Source organism: Lagopus leucura, unplaced genomic scaffold (assembly GCF_019238085.1).
Source record: "Lagopus leucura isolate 7727_CA_CO unplaced genomic scaffold, USGS_WTPT01 Super-Scaffold_100028, whole genome shotgun sequence".
Lineage (NCBI taxonomy): Eukaryota > Metazoa > Chordata > Aves > Galliformes > Phasianidae > Lagopus > Lagopus leucura.
The window spans coordinates 2,799,429-2,820,940 of NW_024962279.1; the positions used below are offsets into that span (position 1 = coordinate 2,799,429).

The 21,512-nt window shown below is 45.9% G+C and overlaps 1 protein-coding gene across 1 annotated transcript in view; it reads right to left on the bottom strand.

The window, feature by feature from the left end:
• The window catches only part of LRIG1 (leucine rich repeats and immunoglobulin like domains 1), an 81,022-nt gene that overhangs the window by 15,055 nt on the left and 44,455 nt on the right, over positions 1-21,512 (bottom strand). Inside the window, 6 exon segments of the mRNA XM_042880806.1 lie at positions 1,947-2,027; positions 5,260-5,403; positions 9,885-10,028; positions 10,998-11,141; positions 13,344-13,487; positions 14,484-14,621. Of these exon segments, the coding sequence (XP_042736740.1) occupies positions 1,947-2,027; positions 5,260-5,403; positions 9,885-10,028; positions 10,998-11,141; positions 13,344-13,487; positions 14,484-14,621 (795 nt within the window).

Here is a 21,512-nt window from a genome sequence, read left to right on the forward strand (position 1 = left end):
GCTGCAAACTCAGTCTTCTTTACACTTGCACGAGCTCCTGCCACATACAAAACAACAGACAAAACCAGCCATCTTTTGGAGCTGCTGTCTGTGCCCAATGACCACAGAATCACAGAATGGCCAGGGTTGGAAGGGACCTCAAGGATCATGAATCTCCAACCCCCCTGCCACCAACCTCCCCATTTAATACCAGCCCAGGCTGCCCAGGGCCCCATCCAACCTGGCCTTGAACACCTCCAGGGATGGGGCGTCCACAGCCTCTCTGGGCAGCTGTTCAGCACCTCACACACTTTACTACGAATAGGCTGGGCTGCTCCACCAGCAGCAATAGGACTCTGCACAGAGCTCCAAGCACACAGCCCACAAAGCCCTGCAGGCTCTTTGCTCCATCCTGCTCCTCCTGGCCTCTGCCTGACCCCCACAGCTCACCAGTGCTCATTCCTCCTGGTCACTGAGTCAATCCTTCTGAACTCTTTCCCCTGGTGCTCTCCCCTCTGGCTGTTTCACTTCTGCCATTTGCACCCAACACTTCTGACACACTCAGGTACGCAGGAGCACTACTTGTATTCCATGACAGTGGCCACATGGCAGTGATGCCCTGTGGTGACTCCCAGCAGGACAGCGACCTCTCCCCTCTCCTGTCAGAGCAGCACTCCTTTCAGACTCAGAGCACAGCCTGCAAGTCCCTCTGGACAAAGCCTCAGCTCCCACTGCCCCTTTGACCACTCCCATGTGCTCTCTGTTTTCGTCAGATAGATGTGAGGACTCCAATACCATCAGCCAAGGACTCTCCCACCCACCACATCTGCCACCTCTGCTTTTCTTTTTTTAAGCAACTGGAGGGAAGATTTCCCAACTCACACACAGAAATTCCTACTGGCTTCTCTCCCTCCCACACACGTTCTGCCCCCCTGCCTGCCCTCAACTCCATCTCTTCCTTCTGCCTTACTTTACTTGTAGCTGCAACTTGTTTCCCCTCTTCTTCGACCCAGCGACTCCTCTCAGCAACGATCCATTGCCATCTATGTCTGGGACTTGAATTTTTTCTCCTCCATCTAAGCATTACGGCCCCACCAGTCCTGCACGGCTCTTCCCACTCCCCCAGGAGCCTCTAATGAGAACACGACAATATACCGCCTGCCAGGGTTCATTCTGGCCATCTGCTATCCATCGAGGTACTTTTACTGCACCTCTAGCTGTGCCATCCCAGCATCAGAGACAGCGTGATGGGAGGGTGCTGAGAACTTAAACAAAGGCAAGAGGTAATGATTAGAAAGACTCTTGGTTTGTCACAAGCCATCAGAGGCTTCCCTGACAGGGCTGATTTATATAACTGATTTCAAATGGAATACGAACAAGCACAGACAGAGCAATGTGAGAATACTTGTGAAGGCCAAGCAAGCAATAAACATTTGCAGGGCGCATGCTTGCCTTAGGTTTCTTTTTATCTCTTTAAGAGCCTGTGCCCCATGGTGCCTTTTATTGTCACTGCACATGGAAGCAAGCCCAAAAGATCACTCTCAGACAGAGTATCCCACAGAAATGAATCCTGCCTCAATCCTCTGCTGTTACAGGAAATGGTACCATTTTTCTCTGTTTATTGTTATTCACTCCATCAGTCGGTGGTTTGTTGAAGATTGCAAGGGGGCTTTGGTTGCTGTTTGATTTTAGAAGCAAAGAATAGTTGGCCTACATCTTAGAGCTGAAAACAACCTAAGTTTCTCTCTCCAGTTTCTGAACTACGGTGTAAGACACACAGTAAGCAACTATGTGTGCTTTCAAAGGCCCAGAACTGCCTCCTATCTGCAGAACTACCTTGCCTCAGATGTTCTGTGGATTTCTATCTTGTTCCGAGGGAAGGAAAACAGCATCAGAGAGGAGAGAGATCCACCCCCAGAGGCACACAGCACAACTGCTCAGCAGAACTTCAAGCCAGGGATACTCACAGCTTGCTCAGATTTTCGAGGCCTGTAAAGGCTCCGTTGGTGTCCTCTATTGTGCCTGAGATGTCATTGTGGTCCAGTTCCCTGGGGAGAGGACAAGAGAAAGCTCATAATCGGTGTCTAAGTCCTAGGGTCATCACTAAAAACAAACATAAGAAAGTCTGAGAATGGCAAACAAAGAGCTTCCCACTTTGTCATAGTACTTATCAAAACTGGTTAAGTCCTGCAGCAAAGCCACACTAATCACTTTTTAACACTAAAGTGTTTTCTTCCTGGCTGAAGCCCCAGCAGCTACTTTTCAAACACGCAGGGTGTAGTCCTGTTCTAGTTTTGTTTATCCAAACAAAAAGAAACCAAACAAAAAACATACAGTCCCCAAAGTAAACTGAAAGAACCAAAGGGAACTGGTAGATACGGTGAGGCAGGGAGTCCCTTCCTACGTCTCTGATGGTGAAATTTCACTGCATTTGCATGGTGCCCACTGAAGGCAAAGGAAAGCACTGCTCCCCTTTCAATTTAAATCCCACCAGGACATTCAATCTGAACAACCAGGGTTTAACAGCTGTCCTTAAATGCTGCTATCATGACTTCAGATAACTTTGGCTGTTTCAATGCCCAGTTTGCCTACAGCTTTATCTTAGGAAGACGATGGTGTATTTTCTACAAAGCTGCATTTTTTCTGGCAATGAACTTGAAAGTTCAACAAAGGAAAGCACTATCATCATTGCGCAAGCCAAACTCTGTCTAACCATTAAAAAAGAAAAGTTGGAATTCCTTTTCCAGAGTTAGCTTCTTTTGGCTTTCAAATTCGCCATCAATTACGAGAGTCAAAAGGGTCTGAAGAAAAACAAGCAGACAGAACAAACAGAAAGATCCACAAAAGCTGTTCAAACAGTCTGTTTAAAAATCCTTCCCTCCTGCGCTTTAATTCCAGCTAGCACTGAATACCCAGCAACACAGACAGAAATTTATCATTTCTAATGTTAAGTAAGAAGAAAGAAAAAATAAATAGGCTCTGTAGGTTTTGTTACATCACTCCGATTTAAAACCTAGCAAAAACCAACAACAAAGCCAACTAAATCATCCAGATAACCTCTTGAACCCTCAGGTACTCTTTTCGCACCTTTTGAAGACCACTATCAGATCAATCTGTTTAAATATATCAAAACCAAGAAAGAAAAACGTTTCTGAAACAAAGCCCACTGCATTCTTTCAAATGCCAGGCGCAGGCATCACAGCCTAACTCTTGGGCTGTAAGGCACAGGCACACAAGAATGTCCGAGGGAACATTCACACGGGATGGGGCTGAGGTTGCTGTGTGCACTACCTAAGCTGGCTGCAGTCCCCCTCGGCTTTGGTGTGTGAATTAACAACGTGAAAGGAGATGGCCCAAAGCCACAAGGCCTCTTTCTCAGCTGCTTTCAGCCTGAGAGCTGAACCCCATCCCTGGGGAACGCCGCCCTCCGCCAGCACGACTGCGGATGTCAGAGTGATCTGTGGTACCCCAGTGCCAAAGGGACGGATGAAAACCCAACACCTCAGTGGGGTACGGACAGTTGCAGGAGAGATGCTTTCATGTGCTGACAGTTTCCGTGCTATCTAAGTGGGACGAGGCAAACAGCTCCTCCTGGAGCTGTAGTTTCTACAGTTTCCCTCTGCTTGCCAAACCAATGCCAGCTGTTCTGTCTGTCTGGTTTTTAAAAGGCAAATCCCTTCTCTGTTCAGATCCACCACTGGCTTCTGGTCTTTGGATCGGCAAACCTTTTCCCATGGCAAAGACAGCCTGGTGGGAACGGCCCACAGGAACCCTCTGACATGCACTTTTATTAATTGACTGCCACACATTGTGTTTCCTTGAAAAAGAAAAAAGAAAACGGGATTGCTTGTTCATCCAGAGACAACTCAAAGGTTTAGTGTTAGAAAGGAGGAAAAAACCCTTCTCAACAAATGGGTGAAAATAAAGAAAAAAAAAAAAAGAAAGAGTGGGGTACTTTGGCCCTGCTCTCTTTGTATTCCAACTCGTCTCCCAGCCCCTGTTGCCAATTTCCTATTCTTTCTGGCTGGCTGAGCTTGAATGCTAGCAGCCTTGTTAATCATTGTGCTGCAAGGTCTCTGGGCCTGACCTCTATTTGAATAGCTCCACATTTCAGCAGTTTCACACCCACCAAAGGCTCCCCAACAATGGACCATAATTAAAGCATGCTCGGGTCTTTTTCACCAGGTGCAGGACCCAATAGGCCTTTCTCTTTATTAAATTAGAGCTCACTCACACACTCCCTCTCCTCCTCCCCCCTCGGCCCTAAACATAAAAGAGGCTCCACATTCACTGCAGAGCAAAGAGAAGGCCAGCTCCCCTTCCCTCCATTTCTCTTTGGAAACCTTTAGTTCCGCTCCTGACAGCTGCCTCAAAGAAGGCCCTTTCTGAATGCCCAGTGGCTGAAAGGCTTTCGTTTAAAAAAAAAAAAGACAAAAACAAAACCCAAACTCACTTTCCTGTCATTTCCTCTACTGTGAATTTCAATAAAGGAGAGAGATGCAGAAAATACTGTAAAGGGGATGAGATCTCTGTTCCCATTTCCTTTTAATTACTCAAACCAGAATAGCTGGAGGAACGAAGTATCAAAGAATGAAGTCAGCCTGCTGAACATAAGTGGCCTGGAGGCTCAGCCCTGTGTGCCCTCAGCAGCTTCCTGCTACCATGGTTGAGCCCTACATTCCTGGGTGTTAAACTCCTGGAATCCAGAAGTATAAGCAGATCCCAACCTTTGGATTTGTTTTGCCACTGCTTTTTCCTTCTCAGCACCACCTTTACCAAGAAGATGTAGCAGCAAAAACACTGAACAGCACACTTACAGGCGATATTCAAGTTTTCAACATTGTCACTGGAAGGAATTATTCTTCACAGATTCTGAGCATAGAGTGAGCCAACAGAAACAGTCCTTTTCTAAGAACTTCAATTAAACTCCGTATGCTAGCAAGAGAATTCTGCTGTTAGCTGAACCTTAGGAATTTTTGCTTAGCTGAGCTGCATTCAGGATCCTGTCCCATGTTCCTTTAACTTTATTTTGGGGCCCTCTACTCTGAAAGCACTCTGTAACACTGAGCAATCCAATTGCAATTCTCCTAACTACGCTAAAAACTGTGAGTTCACTGAACTTGACTAATGGGGTAAACACAAGAGTGCAGCACGCAGGGGAGCTTGCAGCTGAGGAGGATGCAGAAGCCCAGAGAAACTGCAAAGGAGAACAGTTTGTCAGAACACAACCTGAGGAGGGAAGGTAGGTGTTGTGGTATCTGACAAGCAGGAGCAACTTACAGAACACGCAGGTTTTTGAGTCCCTTGAAGGCACCTTCTGCAATATGATTGATGGAGTTGTGGCTCAGCCGCAGTACATGCAGTCCTCCAAGGTCTGCCAAGCTTCCCTCGTCCAGCCTGGTAAGGTTGTTGTAAGAGAGTATTCTGAGGAGAAAAACAACAGCCCTTGTCATCCAACCAGTCTGTTCCAAACTCCTCTGCACCAGCCAGTGCCTGCCTCCCATCCCACAACAGTCTCACAAGAGGCAGTGTATACTGGGTGGATACATAACAGCTCGATTAGGAAATAGCACTGCAGCCTGCAAATATTCCCAAATGATACCATGGGGCAGCAGGCATTTGGCACCCATCTATGGGGAAGTCTTCTGAGCATGAGAGAGACTCCTCCAGAAATGAATCAGAGCAATAACCCAGCACAGATGCTGTCAGTTATGTGGGGAAGAAGCTACTCTTTCTCCACTGCGTCCCCAAGATAGGGCCTGGGAGCACCATACCTCCTCAGCCCCAAATGTTCAGGAAGGGTTCAATATTCTGTAACGCTTGGATATCAGCAAGAGCTATCAGTCCTGGCTGTGTTCAGTCCTCACTCTATTTGGGTATCTTCTGAGGACAAAGCACCCCCTTCCTTATACCTTACGAGGTGCAGTGATGCCAAACAGTAAGATCTGGAAGTTCACACGTGCTCTTGGCAGTGTCCAGACTCCATATTCAGGAGGTGCCTTATCGTTCTGCACTTGTGCACAGCAAGCCCCAGGCACCTGGGTGTGGGTGTCTCCACGGCCTGCTCCATCCCAGCCTAGAGCCAAAAGCATTTCACCACGAGGCAATTGAATGCTTCCTTTCATGCACAGGAAGGAGGTATCCGCTGCAGACCAGCTGCCTTCCCTCCCGCTCCCTTCTGTCAAGGAGCACAGAGTCTCTGTGAAATCATCTCCACTTACAAGGGACTAATGTTGGAGGGCTGTTTTGTTGTTGTTTTTTTTTTTTGCTTGTTTCCCCATTGGTTTTATTCTTTCTTTCTGCATTCAGATGCATCCTGCTACTCACACTTTCCCAAGCTTTTCTCTCTACAAAGTGCAATTCCATAGGATTTTAGAAAATGGGAGCCTTGGGAGCACAAGTCCCTCTGGAAACTGTGAGGCTTTGGACTGTTAACTTCTCAAAAAAAAGTGGAGTGCTGCTTTGTACAAGCACTGAAATCCTTCTCTGTACAGGCAAAAAAAGCCCATCGCACTGAGTTTCAAGCCTCCAGATTCCTTTTCCAGTCCTTTCTGTTAATGAGCCTGCTTCAAAAACGTGTCTAAGGCTTGCAAAAAAATCACTGAGAAGCCAAAACCTAAATCAAAAAAGGGCACAGGTTCTGAAGCATTGAGAGTGTCATTTGCTTGGCCAATGAGCTGTCTATCTCTTAGCTGTGTGAGCAGGCAGAGGGCAAGCTTTGGAAAAAATTCAGTGAAGATTAATGAGTTTGAAGAAGGTATGGGACAACATTCCTGAAGAAGTTGTAGTGTTAGTTATGAAGAACTGGCATCTGGTCAAAATTATGTCCTCACCTGCGATTAAAGAATTTGGCTTTTAAAAAAAAAAAAAAAAAAAAAAAAAAAGAGGAAAAAAAAAAAAGCGTTCAAAAGTAATTCTAAACCTGGCTGAGGAAGAAAATATTTCCTTTTGATTCTACACAGAAGGGTTCCTGCTGCAACTGGTGAAAGCATGTTCCCATCCGTTCCTCCTGACGTCACCTCAAGACGGATGGGCAGCAGCAGGCGGCTGGGTCTCTCAATGGCTGCAACCAGATGGAAGATTTCAGGAGGGAACGCACCTGCTGGTGGCCTCCTTCTACACATAAGGCCTCTGCTTCCTGCAGTGGGAAAGGCCGATTTGTAAGAAAGTGCACTTCCCTCCTTGGTGGTTTGGATGATCTGGGTTGAGGGAAGTCACCGGGTCCCCACTGCTGCCCTTTCTCATCTCCCTGCCAGTGGGAAATCACTGGAACAAGCAAATGGAAATGGTTTGCCCACACGGCCCTTTTGGCTCAAAAAGCAGCATGCTGAAGAGATGCACAAAGCAGTTAACCAGAAACGTGTTGTGCAGCTGCAGCTCCTGCTGTCAGCCAGTTCTGGACCAGGATATTTCACTCATGTCATTCCCACTGATGGAACGATAGGCAAGCAGTGAGACTTCTTCATCTTCCTGAAGAAAAAGACCCAGAAGCCAATCCATCATATACATCTGATGAAATTGTATGTTCCCACAGTGGATTTTTCCATTGATGCCTTAGCACCTGACTGGTGAATGCAATCAGCCCTATCTCACACCCACAACAAGTCAAGTGCTCTCCTTTCTTGGTAGGTTTTTACGTGAAACCGGAATCTTGAAGTCACATTTTTTCCTAACAGCTGAAGGACAGACAACTCATCCTTCAAATGATCTCTTCTTCCCTCACCACATGTAAGCAGAAGTCTGGCCAACTCTCTTTTTTTGCAGTCAAGGACTTTGAAATTAATTCCCTGTGCAACCACAAGCAGTATTTGCTGAAAACTGAAACCCAGCAGATTTAGCAATAGGGAACAAGGATCTTTTAATAAGAACGTAACATACACGTTCAAAGGAGCACACGGAGACAGCTTAGGTGTATCTGCTGCTTCCTTTCCTCACTCTTCAATTTCAGAGCAGACCTCTCCTACAAGTACTCTTTTGCTGTGGGAGTTTCAGTTATGAGTATCTGATGGCTCTCCGCAGCAGCCTTACCCTAAAGGCAACACCTGCAACAGCCTGTAATATTTTGCAGAGCTGTGTGCTAACACCCACATAATCGCCTTTCCAATCTCAGCTAACACTGTCATCTCTGGCCTCACACTATGCAATCCTGCCTGTCGGGCCGAGCATGCCTCAGTGCCTCCTACCACCTCCACAAGGCCTTTCCCAAACCTGCTCCATTCTGTACCAGAGCAAGTGAGGCCTTCCTGCAGGGCAGGTTCCATGGTTACTGAAAAAGCCTCTAAGCCAGAGCAGCTCACGGCTCTCTGCAGGAGATCCCAATCCATACTGGACACATAATGACCCAGCACCATGTGCAACTTCTCAGCTAAACCCGAAGGGTTTGCAAAGACAATGTGAGGTAGAAGAGACAAGCATATTTCTCCCTAAAGGAGCTCTGATGTAAGCTCTGCAAGACGCAGATGGACTTGCCCATCCCACTGGAACTCATGTTGAAATAGAGCTTCAGCACAGCCACTGGATATTGGCTGTCTGAGAGAAGAAAGCTCCCAGAGCTCCACTGCTACAGCAGTGTAGTGATCTGCATTTGGCTGTTCCAGGAATCCAGCCGAGTCCTTAGAAATGTAGACTCCCCTTTTCTGATGCTTCAGATTTAAGCAGGTCACAGGCAGAGCACAGTTCTGTTTCTGATCCACTGCCTTGAAAACTTCTGCACTGATGCTACCTTAACCTAGTAAAATATCAGTTGCTGATCTGCACGTGAAGGAGCTGTAGCTGTGTGCAGCACCAGGCCAAGCAAAAGAACCCTTCAGGCATGGACAATTTCACAACAGTTTGAAAAATTAGTTAATTAAACAATCACATATGTATTCAACTAACAACAAAAATATTGCCCTGTGCCAAAAGAAAAATCCACATCTGAACGAATAATTTGGGTTTAACAGAATATCACAGTTGGTCAGTGTGCAACAATATTTATTCAAGAGCTTCTAAACTTAGTGGAACCACATGTGTCAGGACCAGTTAACTTTGAATCCAAATCCAACAGATGAGGAACTCACAGCTGGATAGGCAGATAGAGACCTCCAGTCTGAGTCCTGAGCAAGCCACTGAAAACAGCGAGCTCTGTGCTCTTTGGTGGAGGAGAATCCCTAACGATATTTAACAAGAGATTTTCAAGCATCAAGCAGAATGAATTACAGTTCCACTAACCACATGTGTCAAGTCCTCCAGAGAAAAAAGTGAATCTATCCACAGTCCCACCGAGGGGATGACAGCTACTTCTGTAAGTACTGCAAGCATCCATGTGTGTCTCTTCAAAAAGGCATTAAGCAGTGCCACAGACCCCAAAGACACCCTTGGTGGGGCTCTCCACAACAGCAAGGGTTTCTTTCATTTATCAAAGAGACCATATTCACAGCTGGAAATCTCAGGAGAGCAAAGCCAATGCATTTACCTCTTAACAACTGAATCTGACAGGAAGGGTGAAGTGCAAATAGGAGAAAGAAGGAGAACTGCCTTTAAAGACCCAAATCTGTGATAGCTAAAAACAAGACTGTTCTTTGTAAATACAGAGGACAAAGCAAAACTTCCTTCAGGCTGTACAGTCACACAACAAGCAGCATATGTCTCCTAACTAGCTAGATAAAAAGCGCTGCTAAGCCACAGGTCACAAACTCTCCACGTTTTTCAGCACTGCAGACTTTCAGTCAATTCTAACCTTCGTTTCTGGTGCAGAGGTATTTTAAACGGGTGCTGTGAAGGTCATAACATCACGAATAACAAAGGCATTTCTGCATTTCTGCGTGTTTATACAGTGGAAGCTGTGGAGTCCTTCCTCCCCTTGCCTGCCAGCATTACATTAGCATCAAATTCTGACTGAACAACCACAATGGGAAACAACTTACAGCTCATGCAGCTTCTGACAGAAGCTCCAGCCATCAGGGTTGATGCGGGATATGGAGTTGTTACTGAGGTGAAGCTGGTGGAGAGATGAAAGGCCATAGAGCGAGCCGCTGTTTACTTCTGTCAGGCTGTTGTAATCCAGGTGCCTGTGGAGAAAAATTGGAAGGAATTGACAGATGTGCAGCACTGATCAAATGCTGCAGAATTTCAGAAACTGAAGAATCTTCAAAAAGTATTGTTGTTTTAGCTATGCCTGCACACATTTCTACATACCTATGTGGATACACCCAAGTGTAGGCACTTCTTGTGCAAGCGAGGAATAGAAATTCAGGGGCAACACAAGGGAAAGGTGTAAGGTCTTCACTTAGCCCAAAGCCCTCCACCATATGCAGCCCTGCACAGCTTCTCAGTACAAAGGCAGAACTCTCTGCCACCAGCACACAACCACAAGCTGCCAAGCTGGTGTGTTCTGAGGGCTTAAAGTCCAGAATGAGGTGTGACTGCAAAGGAACGCTCCACTGCACGTAAATTGGGCTAAGCATCCCATTCAAGTTTGTATTTGCAGAGTCTCAGTTGTGTGACAGCAGCTTCCAGAAACATACTGCCTTGATCACTTGTGACTTTGCAAACACGCTCCAATCACGTTGCAAGTTTTGAGCATTTCTCTGCAATGACTGTTCTATTTGCTCTGTCCTACGGAAAGAACGCATCACTGAGATTAAACCAGCTTAGTTTCTAGGTTTCCCCAGAGGCAGAATAATCAGGTCTGCAACACATAGTTTCCATGTATCAGTTGAAGGAAATGTGCAGGAGCCAGATGAACTTTTATTTAAAGCCCAATTGAGAACTTACTGAATGTTCAAATTGGTAAACTTACAAAGGAATACTGCCACAGCTTGAAAGACAGGATTTTTTATTGAACACCTAGCAGAGCAATGAGTTGACAGTGGGTCAAACAAAGGCTGCTGCAGCATTGCAGAGATCTGTGTGTACAGGACACAGAAAAAAACATGAAGACTGGCACCACTGCCCACAGGTCTCCGCTAAAGAGAAGAACACGTTAACAGGTGAAGTCTGGGCTGTTTGAGAGAAAAGAATGTAGCCTTCCAACTTACAGAACTTGCATCTTGGCCAGCCCCCAGAAAGCTCCATCAGTCAGTTTGCTGATGTTGTTGCGCTGGAGTTTCAGGACTTCCAGGCTGTCCAGTCCCTGGAACGTCAGGCCTTCAATCAGGCGGATGCGATTCCGGTTCAGCTCCCTAAAATTGCCAAAGCCATACAAGTATATTAAATCCCAGTCCTTTCTCACAGAATCATCTGTGCAGCATACAATGGGGACAGCAATGCCAACAACTCCTCCATCAACAGTTCCCAGGAGAGAGCAAAGCGCACCGGAAACTTTCAATCCCAGAGCTAGCCTGGGAAGTCAGCTGGGTGTCATCTGTTAAACAAACTCACCCTGGGACAGACTTTCACTACGGAGAAATAACAGAGACAGGGCTGCAATTCCTCTTCAACCCTCTTTTCTCTGAATATCTTTTAAGCCATTTATCCTTTTCACCAATTTTCATACCATTTGAGCAAACACAATGAAACATCACCATTTTCTTCCTTACAATCCAGGGTTTTGCAGGACTTTTTAACGGCCCTGCAAACACGTGCTCTGAAACAAATGGGTGCTGCATGAAGCCCAAGTGGAAGTTTTATAGCAAAGTTAGAAAAGAAAGCTCTGGGTTCCCCTAAAAAAAAATCCTTTTTTTTTTTTTTTCCTGTTCAAAGAAACCAATAAAGACTGGACCAACTTGTTTCCAATAGTAGCGCAGTCTTAGAATTCTGCCTATACAAAAATCTTCAACTTGCTTCATTAAACTTTTTCTCCACTGAGGGAGGAGGAAACTCTAATACTTTCTTTTTCTTTATCCCCAGAATAATGATACAAACGTCACCACAGCACTCTTCACCAACCCCTGTGCAATAGCACTGTGGACTGTCAGACATGCCAGCTGAAATTCTAGCACCGTAACATCAGTGAAGAACTTCACCGACACAATGCATTGGAGACAAAGCTTCTCAAATGAAACACCTTTTTGCACTTAGAAGATTGATCCAAGGGTGGCTTCCCTATTCAGTGTTTGTCTTGAACAAAACAATGAAGGTTACAACATCAGAAATTATTTTGGAAAAATGAGGAAAACGGGAACTTAAAGCTTACTTTTCAACCGTGTTAAAGTAACAACGCTGAATTTGCACTGAAGTAGAGTAATCAAAGACAAGTGATGAGGAAGTTTTCAGTCATGATGACTGCTGCCTGCATATACTTCCTAGACTATTACTGAACTATGCTTGGCCAGAAAAGGAACTGTACACAACAGATTCTACAACACTTTCAGTCTGTATAAATTGCAATTCATTCCTGTTTATCTATAGAGTAAACAACCAGCTGTGAGACTGTCTTAAGAGTCTAAGAAAACCAATCGCTCTGAATTTCAGTGAAAACACAAACTGAGTTGACCTTTGGTTTATTACTTTTGCACACAGTGCAAACACAGCATATTGCAAGCTCTCTGCTAACAGACAGCAACTTCCAACTGAGAGGCAACACTCTTAAGATGCTGCTGTGCTACACAATCCCAAGCTGACAGTGAATCCTACACGAACGCAAGCACAGACACACGTCCATTCATTAGGCACATCTTAAAGATCTGGCTCTCAGTCAAAAGGTTGCCGTGTAGAGGTGTGAGTTCCAACAGCCTTTGTGGAGTTTTTGTTAATAGGCAGAGGCTGAACTTTCACCTATCAAATGTGATGGAAAAACTGCACGAGGCCTCAGGCTGGGACCATTCCTCCAGCAGAAAAAGCAAACGGGAAAAGTTCACCCATTAGAGCTGCTATTCACCATAAAGCATGTTTATAGCTGCAGATGTCCATGTGTCTCCATGCAGCTCCTGCCATGCAGACTGCAGGCAGGACAATAACGATGTGTGTGTTAACTCATCTAGAGTGTTATTTTCTCTGCCCAAATACCACCGCACAGTTTAACAACCTTCCGTCATTGCTTTTTTATTGCCACATAAAGATACCTGTGTGGTCTTGAAAACCTAACGTGGTGGCTGAGCTCTATCACTCGCAACAGACGCATCTTCCAAACCTCACAGACACCAGCAGTTTTCAAGGGAACGGATCTGTTTTATGCTGTCACTGCACAAGATGCTGCTGCTTGCTGCAACATCCATCCCTTCTCACTTGACCAAAAGAATGGCCTGAGAAGTCAGGAGTCAGAGGGAAAAAAAGACCCTCTCCCAACATGTTTTACTAGGTGTTGGCAAAGGACTACTGTGAGCACGTTCTAAGTTTTACAGACAGCAAGTGAGGAAGGGTGACGTTTGGTGCACGTTTCCCCAGGGACATTTTGTCTCCATAAAGAAGGGCTGAGCTTAATTAAAGCACACATTTCTACTCACAGTTGTGTCAGCCTAGGCAGCCTGAATGCCTTGACAGGAAGCTGAGTGATCCTGTTTTTACTCAGACGAAGTGTTAGCAGGGACCGTGACAGACTATCAAAAGCACCAGGCTCCAGGGTGCTGATTCTGTTGCTCCCCAGGTAGCTGCAATAAATCACAGCAGAAAAATGAACAGTTCTGTTAGAAATCTCCTTTTATCACCATTTAGTTGCTCTCCAGACAGGCTGGTGGAATTTTTTGGCTGGTTTGGATTTCTGGCTGCACAAGAAACACAGTGCCTTTCCCAGAGCCGTACAACAAAGGTGGAGATGCACTGCATGATCTCCGAGACCTCCTTGATACCCTCCTACTTCAGTTTGGAGCAGAAGACAGAAACTAGAGAATAGTGCATTGCAAGATGACTCCATCCATTCCCCATCTCTTAAGCTTTTTCCCTCAGCATCTGTCCCAGGGCTCTTTCTTTCTTGGGCCCTCCTCTTGGCCACAGAGGCTGTTCCTACAGGTCAAAAGACCTCTATCTTCTGTCTTACTACAACCAGGGCAGAAACTTCTGTGCAAACTTTAATGTAAACAGATCTGTATGCAGCTTTTTGAAAGTACCTAAAACAGCTTTTTAGAACAGGGAAAAAGCTCTGCAGGGAGGGCATTAATCTGCTTCACCCCCTGCTTACATCAAATAACTAAGGAGAGATTTCTGTTCTTAACATTCAATAGCCACTTTAACTGTAATGACAAAATAATCCTTCTTCCCTCCACTCTTCCAGATGCAAATGGGCTGATCTGGGAAGCAGCAGGACACCAGGGAAGACACTGCTCTGCACAGTGGCTCTGGCTTGTAGGTCTTCAGCAGAAAGACACCCATACCTGATGGAAACGCTGTAACTTTCCTTTGCTGCCAGATTCCTATGCAACACAATTAGTATTCTGTGTTCTTTACAGGTATATCAGAAACAAAACCAAAAAGCCCAATAAATAACCTCACAGCGGGAACAATCCAATTCTCCTTTGCACTTAAAAAACTTACAAATAACCCTATGCTTTCTGTGTCATTCCTTTCCCTTCTTTTAAAGGAAGAGGTTTGAGGCCCTTTTCTGTGCTGTGATAACTCAACAAAAGCCGTTCCCAACAAGAGAAACTCACAGCTCCTTTATGTGAAGTCCCTGTGGAAAGCAGCCGTTTCGGATTTCCGTGATGTCATTGAAACTCAGGTCCAATGTTTCCAGGGCAACGTAGGGCTTCAGTTGACTTGCTTCAATGCTGCGTATCCTGTTGTGATGCCTGAAACGGACAGGAGGAGAAATGGAGACAATTTAGTTCTCTTGGCTAAATAAGAGTATCTGAAGCTGCAGCAGGCCGGTAGGTTGGCCATTGAGCTCACACACAGTGGTTGGAAGCACATCTTCAATGCCTATTATAGGAGAAATCCACACCAGACCTGACTTCCCTAACCCCCATATATTGTTCCTACAACTAAAAAGAGCAGGGAACATACATTTGGAAGTTTCTGGACACTTTCTCTGTTACTGCCAGTACTTTACGCAAAGGATGAGTTTTTCAGAGCTGTCTGCAGAGGAAACACATAAATATAAAGGATCTCAGGAAAAGTTACGAAATATTGCTTCCCTAATTCCTAAGGACCCTTCTGAAAACACTCAGCACTGAACTAAACACTGTACGAGGGCTTGTTCTTGCAAACATTTCCTCATCTTTCACTACCTCTGACCCACTGCACCATCAGGGTGGCTGCAGCACCACATGCTCAGCTCAGGCACTGACTATGGAAGCAGACCCTGTAACAACCACCTGCAGTTGCTGCCTCATCAGCAGCACTGATTGAATGACTTCATTTAATGCTTTTCTTTAGAGAAAGTACTGCAAGCTGTCCTTGGGATTTCCACAACCACCAAGCACTTCAATACCTCTAGACTTCATCTGGACTCAACAAGACCTAGCAAAAAAAAAAAACCCTGTCCTCCCCTCTGGTTCCTTTCCGGTCTGAATCAGTGAAGAGAACAGTAACCAATTTAAAAAAAAATACATGGTGCATTAGTCACAAGAAGCTGAGTGCATGCCTGATGTGAATTTAGACCAGTCATTGATATTCCTGGCAAGGCTGAGAGCGAGGCACTCCAAACAGAGACGCTCACCAGACACTTGAGAACTTGCTGAATAATAAGAGATAGCAGAGTGGGTTCTGACAAGTACCGTGGCTTGATCAGGCTGCCTCCCTGCTGCACAGCCAGCAGAGACAGCCACCAGTGAATGCAAACCGGGATGGCTCAGCTTTCCTGGCCAAGCACCAGCTGCCCGAAATTCACCCCTGCCCAGTGAACCTGGCAGAGCCTTCGATGCACTGGGGAGTCACTCTGCTCCCACCTCAGCCCTGCACAGCTCAGGCTGTCCCATGTGCTAGCACAAGCCCCTTGCTAAGAGCAGGAAATACCCACAGCACACAGCAATGGACTTGCTCCCCAGAAACTCAGAGAAATGCTGCTTTGATTAGAAGGTTAAATGCCCCTTAATAATGCAGTGCAGGCTCGTAAAGTCATTGAGGACAAATTTTACACTACTGTAGCAACACTCTGCTAATATGGTGCAAAAAGGCCCCAGGAAAATCAAAGAGAAGTCATAACTTACATCCCCAAATGGTTAGTGCATGGGTTACAGGCACACCAGCTGTAGAAAAGGCAATGATGTGGCTACTATCCAAATGACTGTACTCCTTTACAGCAAGGAAGGAGGACTGAATTTTCACATCCACAGCACATAGTGGAACAGAGCTCCACTGAATTTGTTAATACAAATAAAACACAGGAAAACTCACTAGATCCACATTTTTTGTGACCTCCATAAACCAAACACGTGGGTAAGGCAGATTTCCATCAGGACTAGTTTATGTTGCAAGGCCTCAATAAGCAAAATGGGCAAGTTCAAAAATTTCAATCTTTTTTCCTACCCAAAATAAGAGTGCAATAAATGTGCACGTGTGACCTGGTTCAGGGAAGTACCTCAGAGCAGACCTAAGTGAAAGCAAACCCCAAGCATGCTCTCTGGAGTTGTGCTGAAGCAGCGGCTGCGAGTTCAACTCTGATCTCATCTGGGCTGTGATGGCTGAGTTGAATCTGGCTGTAAATTAACAGGAAATGAAGGCTTGTACAAATGAACATGAAGAATCTATAAATTACCTGACAATTCCAGCACAGGGCAGCTAAGTCTGTAAGGGAATGAGAGCACCGAGTGAGTTTGGACATGAAATGCTCTTCAGAAGCCAATGTTATTTTTTTGGAGTATTAATATTTCTGTGCTTTAGTTACTCAACATATATCCAGTCTGCCTGCCAGAGCTCTCAGCCCTTCCCAAAGGACAGAGTTTCAGGAAGGCAGAAAAGAACTGTATTCGTTGAGCCATGTTTGCAGTTTCCAGGTGCCTTCTGTCCATCTGCATCTTGCTTTTCTCATGCTACAGCTGGCAGATAAGATGGATGCATTATTTCAGGCAGGAATAAACCAGCCTTCGTTCTCTGCCTCTCTCCATCTCCTTCAAACATGGGCTGGCTCCAAACACAATGCTCAGCTCCAAGCAGCATCCCAGCCAGCCCAGCTGGGGAATGTCAGACAGTTTGCTGCAAAGCACTGCACTCTCTTCAAACAAAACCAGCCCCACTGACTTTTCCTATACAAAGGATGTGATACGAATGCAACATCAGCCAAACCTTTTACTAGCTTGATTACATTTTTTGTTCTTTCAGGAAGAGCTAAAAGGTGATTTAACCCTTCCTGTTGCTACTTGGTTTCTTTCAGTTTGTCTTCCTTGTTTCCAATCCCACCATGAGGGTATTTTACAGAAAAAAAGATAAGTAACAAAGCTATGATTGCCTCTCTCCGACTGGAAAAGGGCTAGGTCTGTACCGCCTAGCTCCTTAGTTTACACTTCCATGGCTTCAAAGGTAGCAGATCAGATTTTAGTACCAATCGCTGAACCAGGCTTTAAAGCAGAAATTACTGCTGCTTCCACGACCAATTTGCCTCCAGGTGTCTTTTCCTCTCCCCACTCCCCTTCTTCTTAGGTATCACAGCCTGGAAACAAATTTCCCTGCTTCTCTTTAGCCAGCATTAGCTTCAGAGTGTAAGATGACAAGGCTTCAAAGAGAGATTGAGCAATGAGAGCCAGGAGTAGGAGCCAAGGCTCTTAGTTTCTATTCGAAGCTCTGGCACCGACTCATCTGCCTTGGACAAGTTGCTTAACCCCTCTCTGCCACTGGGTTATCCATCTGTACAGGAATGCACTGGCAGACTAAGATGCTGCAAGCTGCCCTGACTGAGAAAGGATCTGGAGTAAAAGTACCACAAGTGAAAAATAAATGCTAGGGACTGAGGAAGCCATCTGGGCTTGCTCACGGATGAGGACAGCTCCAATAATAGTTGTATTCCACCCTCGTCCTGGAGACATCCCACTTGCAGCTGAAGCAGCTGTCAGCGCTGTATGAAGGTAACCCGCAGTCAGTGCTGGATGGCTTTAGCACTGCCTGCAGCACTTGTTCCAGCTGCAAACGGAAAAGTGAGTGCAGGGGGCACCAACCCCCCAAGCAGCACCACTTACCCTGCCAGCACCCCAAGATGCTGCAGCCCTGCACAGCTCTCCAATAGAGCCCTGGGGATTACAGATTTGGATCGACCTCAGCCAGCCATTCGCTGAACTGAGCCCACGTGGAGCACATCAGGAAGCAAATGATCGCTCTGCGCTTCTGCAGGCTGCTCCAAGGCACAAAAACAAGCAGTGGTCCAGCGCAGTAAAGCATGTTTGGGTTTGCTCTGGGTCGGGAGGGAGCCGAAGGGGGCGGCAGGAAAACAACAGGTGGCACCAAGTCAAAAGCTCACAGCGCTTCCAGGAATCCCAGCTTGTATTTTAGAGGTAAAGTTACACTTTAATCCCAGTGGGTCTCCAAGTTCGGAGCTTCTTTGTGAATATTTATTTGATAAACAGGCTGTGAAACATTTTTCACTCGATCTAATAGGAGAAGAATTTACCTTCCTCCTTACAGCAAGCTCATCCCATGGAGTACCGTGATCGGTTTAATTTAAACTGTGGCTTCAAACTACTCCTGCGAGATCGACACAGAGAGCACTGCAAACACGTTCCTCTGTTGTCGGAGCCACGCTGCCCATTAGAAAGCTGACAGCGGAAAATCAAAGCAAGCAGCCCCTCAGATGGGAATGTGTGAGCAGCTCTGCTCCAACCGACGCACATACAGCAGCACAAAACCTCCTGCTTTACACTAAGCTTGACTTATGGCACAAATGCGGGGTGTGAAGTGACACAAGGAGAAGGCACATGCTCAGCCTTCGTGCAGTGTCAGCTTACAGAGCTGGCGGGGCTCGCTGAAAAAAAGAAAGCCTTAATACAGCAAACCTATTAAAACCGACACCTGTTACAGGCATCAAAAACCAAGCTTCAAAAGAGGCTCCGCACCTCGGGTAGGGTTCTATTAATGTGTGAGCACATTTTCAAAGTCAGCATATGAGAGAGATCACAAGGCTGAAAACATGAGGTTGAGAAGCCCGGGGTTTGGTTAATACTTCCATACGGGGAAAGTATTAAACAACAAACCAGTGGCGGAGCCAGAAAGATACAGGTGTGCTACTGCAGGACATGCCAGGCTCCGTGTCAGACAGGGCATGGCTAGAAGGGAGATCAAAGCCACGGTAAGACAAGATGGGTCACACATGCCATAACTACCTCAGGCCTGGAGTTACCTTGTGGATACTTGTGGAAATGATAAAGATTTAAGACATGGGTTTCTTAACACCTTGAATTATCTGCCATCTGGTTTTACCACATCACTCATTACATGCAGAAAAACTAAAAGGCACAGCCCCACAGTAGAAGGCAATGCCTGAGCAACACCTATGACAAAAGGAGGATGAGGTGGATTTGATAAACTGGAAGACACATCTGTATTTATGACAACAACCACAGAGATGTTTGCTTATTCTTGTACCATCATTACAACCCATAACAGAACACCTGCCCAAGTGACTCTTACAATGGAAGCAAGGATAAGAGGAGAATGTCATTGTGGCCTGGACGCCAGCTTTGACTCAATTTTTATACTTTATCAATGCAATTGCATAATCCTAACATTTTACTCCTAGAAAACATTGTGCTTTTTGGAAGTCTTTTATTCCATGAAAGTTCCTCTCCTGTACCAGAACTTGTGAAATATCTATCTTGCAACAGTGAGACGTCCATGCAACAGAGCATGGAAGGAACACACAGGTGACAAGCTGGAAATCTGTGTATGAGAGCTTCCCCTGCAAGTCTGAACTGCCCAAAGCACGTCAGCCTTCAGGCTTCCCAGCTGCTCTGAGAACGCTATCTGACATTGCACTGTCATCTCAGCCTTGCCAGCACCATCTGCGAGGCTCAACATTTGGTAGCTTTACAAGAATGCACATTTCTATACAGCCTAACGCATGCTGTATTTGCTTAAGGGAGCAGCCCCACTTTCTTTCAAAGTAGAATTGCATGGGTTATTCCTCGGGCAGGAAGCAAGGATGCCTGCAGCAGCCCCCACTTTTCTCAGATGCTCTGAATCACTCCTTCCCTGAGGAATCCTGGCAGGGACCCAGGCTGCCACAGAACCAGCTCTGTTTGTTCAGGTGCTGGCTGCCTGCACAAGAGCAGAACAGCAGCAGGCCAAGCAGCCACAAAAAGAGAGGGGAAGAACAGCACAACTTCTACAGGTATCCCGACCTTCCTTTAAAGGCTCATATGCTGTCTGGATGTCAGGATCTTCCCTCTCCCTATTTCTCCTTCAGAATGAGGCTTTTATAAGGCACAGCAATGCTCTCAGCCTGTGTTGGTGCTTTAGGATGGACAAGCACCGAGAAAAGCACCCATGGCTATACAAAGGCTCAGACACACATGGGCTTTAAAACCAATGCTTTGACTTGCATCCTTTAATGAAATGGTAAACCTGCATCTCTCCTGCAGGTCATGGGTGCTCAGAGTCAGACAGCAGGCTGGGAGATTGGCTTTGCTCATTCAGCCCCTTGTATTCAGGAGTAGCAGCCGACTGCAATCCAGTAACATTACAAAGGCCTAGGTTACTAACTCCTTATTCCCACAAGCAAACTGTCACTCATGCTAATAGTTTCACTGCAGTCAACAGAAGTGTTCATGTGAGACTAGCACGACTCCAAGGGCTAACTTCTCACTCCATTAAAGGCTACTTTGTGGCTGCCCACAGCACCAAGCTCATCTGCCCCTCATCCTGACAGACTGCAACCACTGACTGGTGCAGGTCAGAGCACAGGCTCAGAGCATCCTCAGGCCCTGGGTACCCAAATGCAAGCAGGTTTTCTCCCCCCAGGTACATTCTCATGGCTCATGAGGCAGCCACATGGGTAAGGTCTGGGCAGAGGCCAAGCATGCTCTCTGAAAGCAGAACCTGGAATGTTCATTAAGGGCTCCTCTTGGGTTCAGCACTGTCTGCATGAACCAAAACCTTTCTTCTAGCGTAACCAAAAAGCCACATTCAGAACAATGCATTCTCTCAGGATATTTTTGAACTGGCAATGCTTATGTAAACTTTCTGACTTGTTAAGAGAACTGTATGCTGTGTGTCAGACCCACTGAGGTAAGTGATGTAATTTTCAAGAAACTTTCTGCCTCCTTCATCTGCATGGGTTCTCACAAGACTTTGACTTGCCACCATATGATTTTGGATATTTTTTGCAATGCGCAACTTCCTAAGCTTTCAGCACTCAATCCATTAGTAGAGTAAAATGTGTGGGACAGGCAGGACCTGAAGTCAGTCATCTTTAAAAGAGAGGCTGCCTTATCTACTCATCAGATTACACAACCGGTTGTGACATCAAAGCAAATTAAGATTTCTGAAGACAAGACAGTCCCTGTTATGGGCACAGTCCCCCCATCAGCAAACAGGGTGGTTCCAAAAGCACTGGCATCTTTCCGCTCTTTTCTGGTTATACTTGATGCAGAGTAAAGATAATACTCCAGAGAAGCTTTTTAGATGTTGCATTCACAAAGAGAACAGATCCCTTAAAAAGCTGAGTAAAGCATCTTTCATTGCCTGTCACAACCCCTCTGTAAGGAGCTTTCTTGACCTTTCATGAACTCAATACCACAGCAGAACCTTTTCTCCCT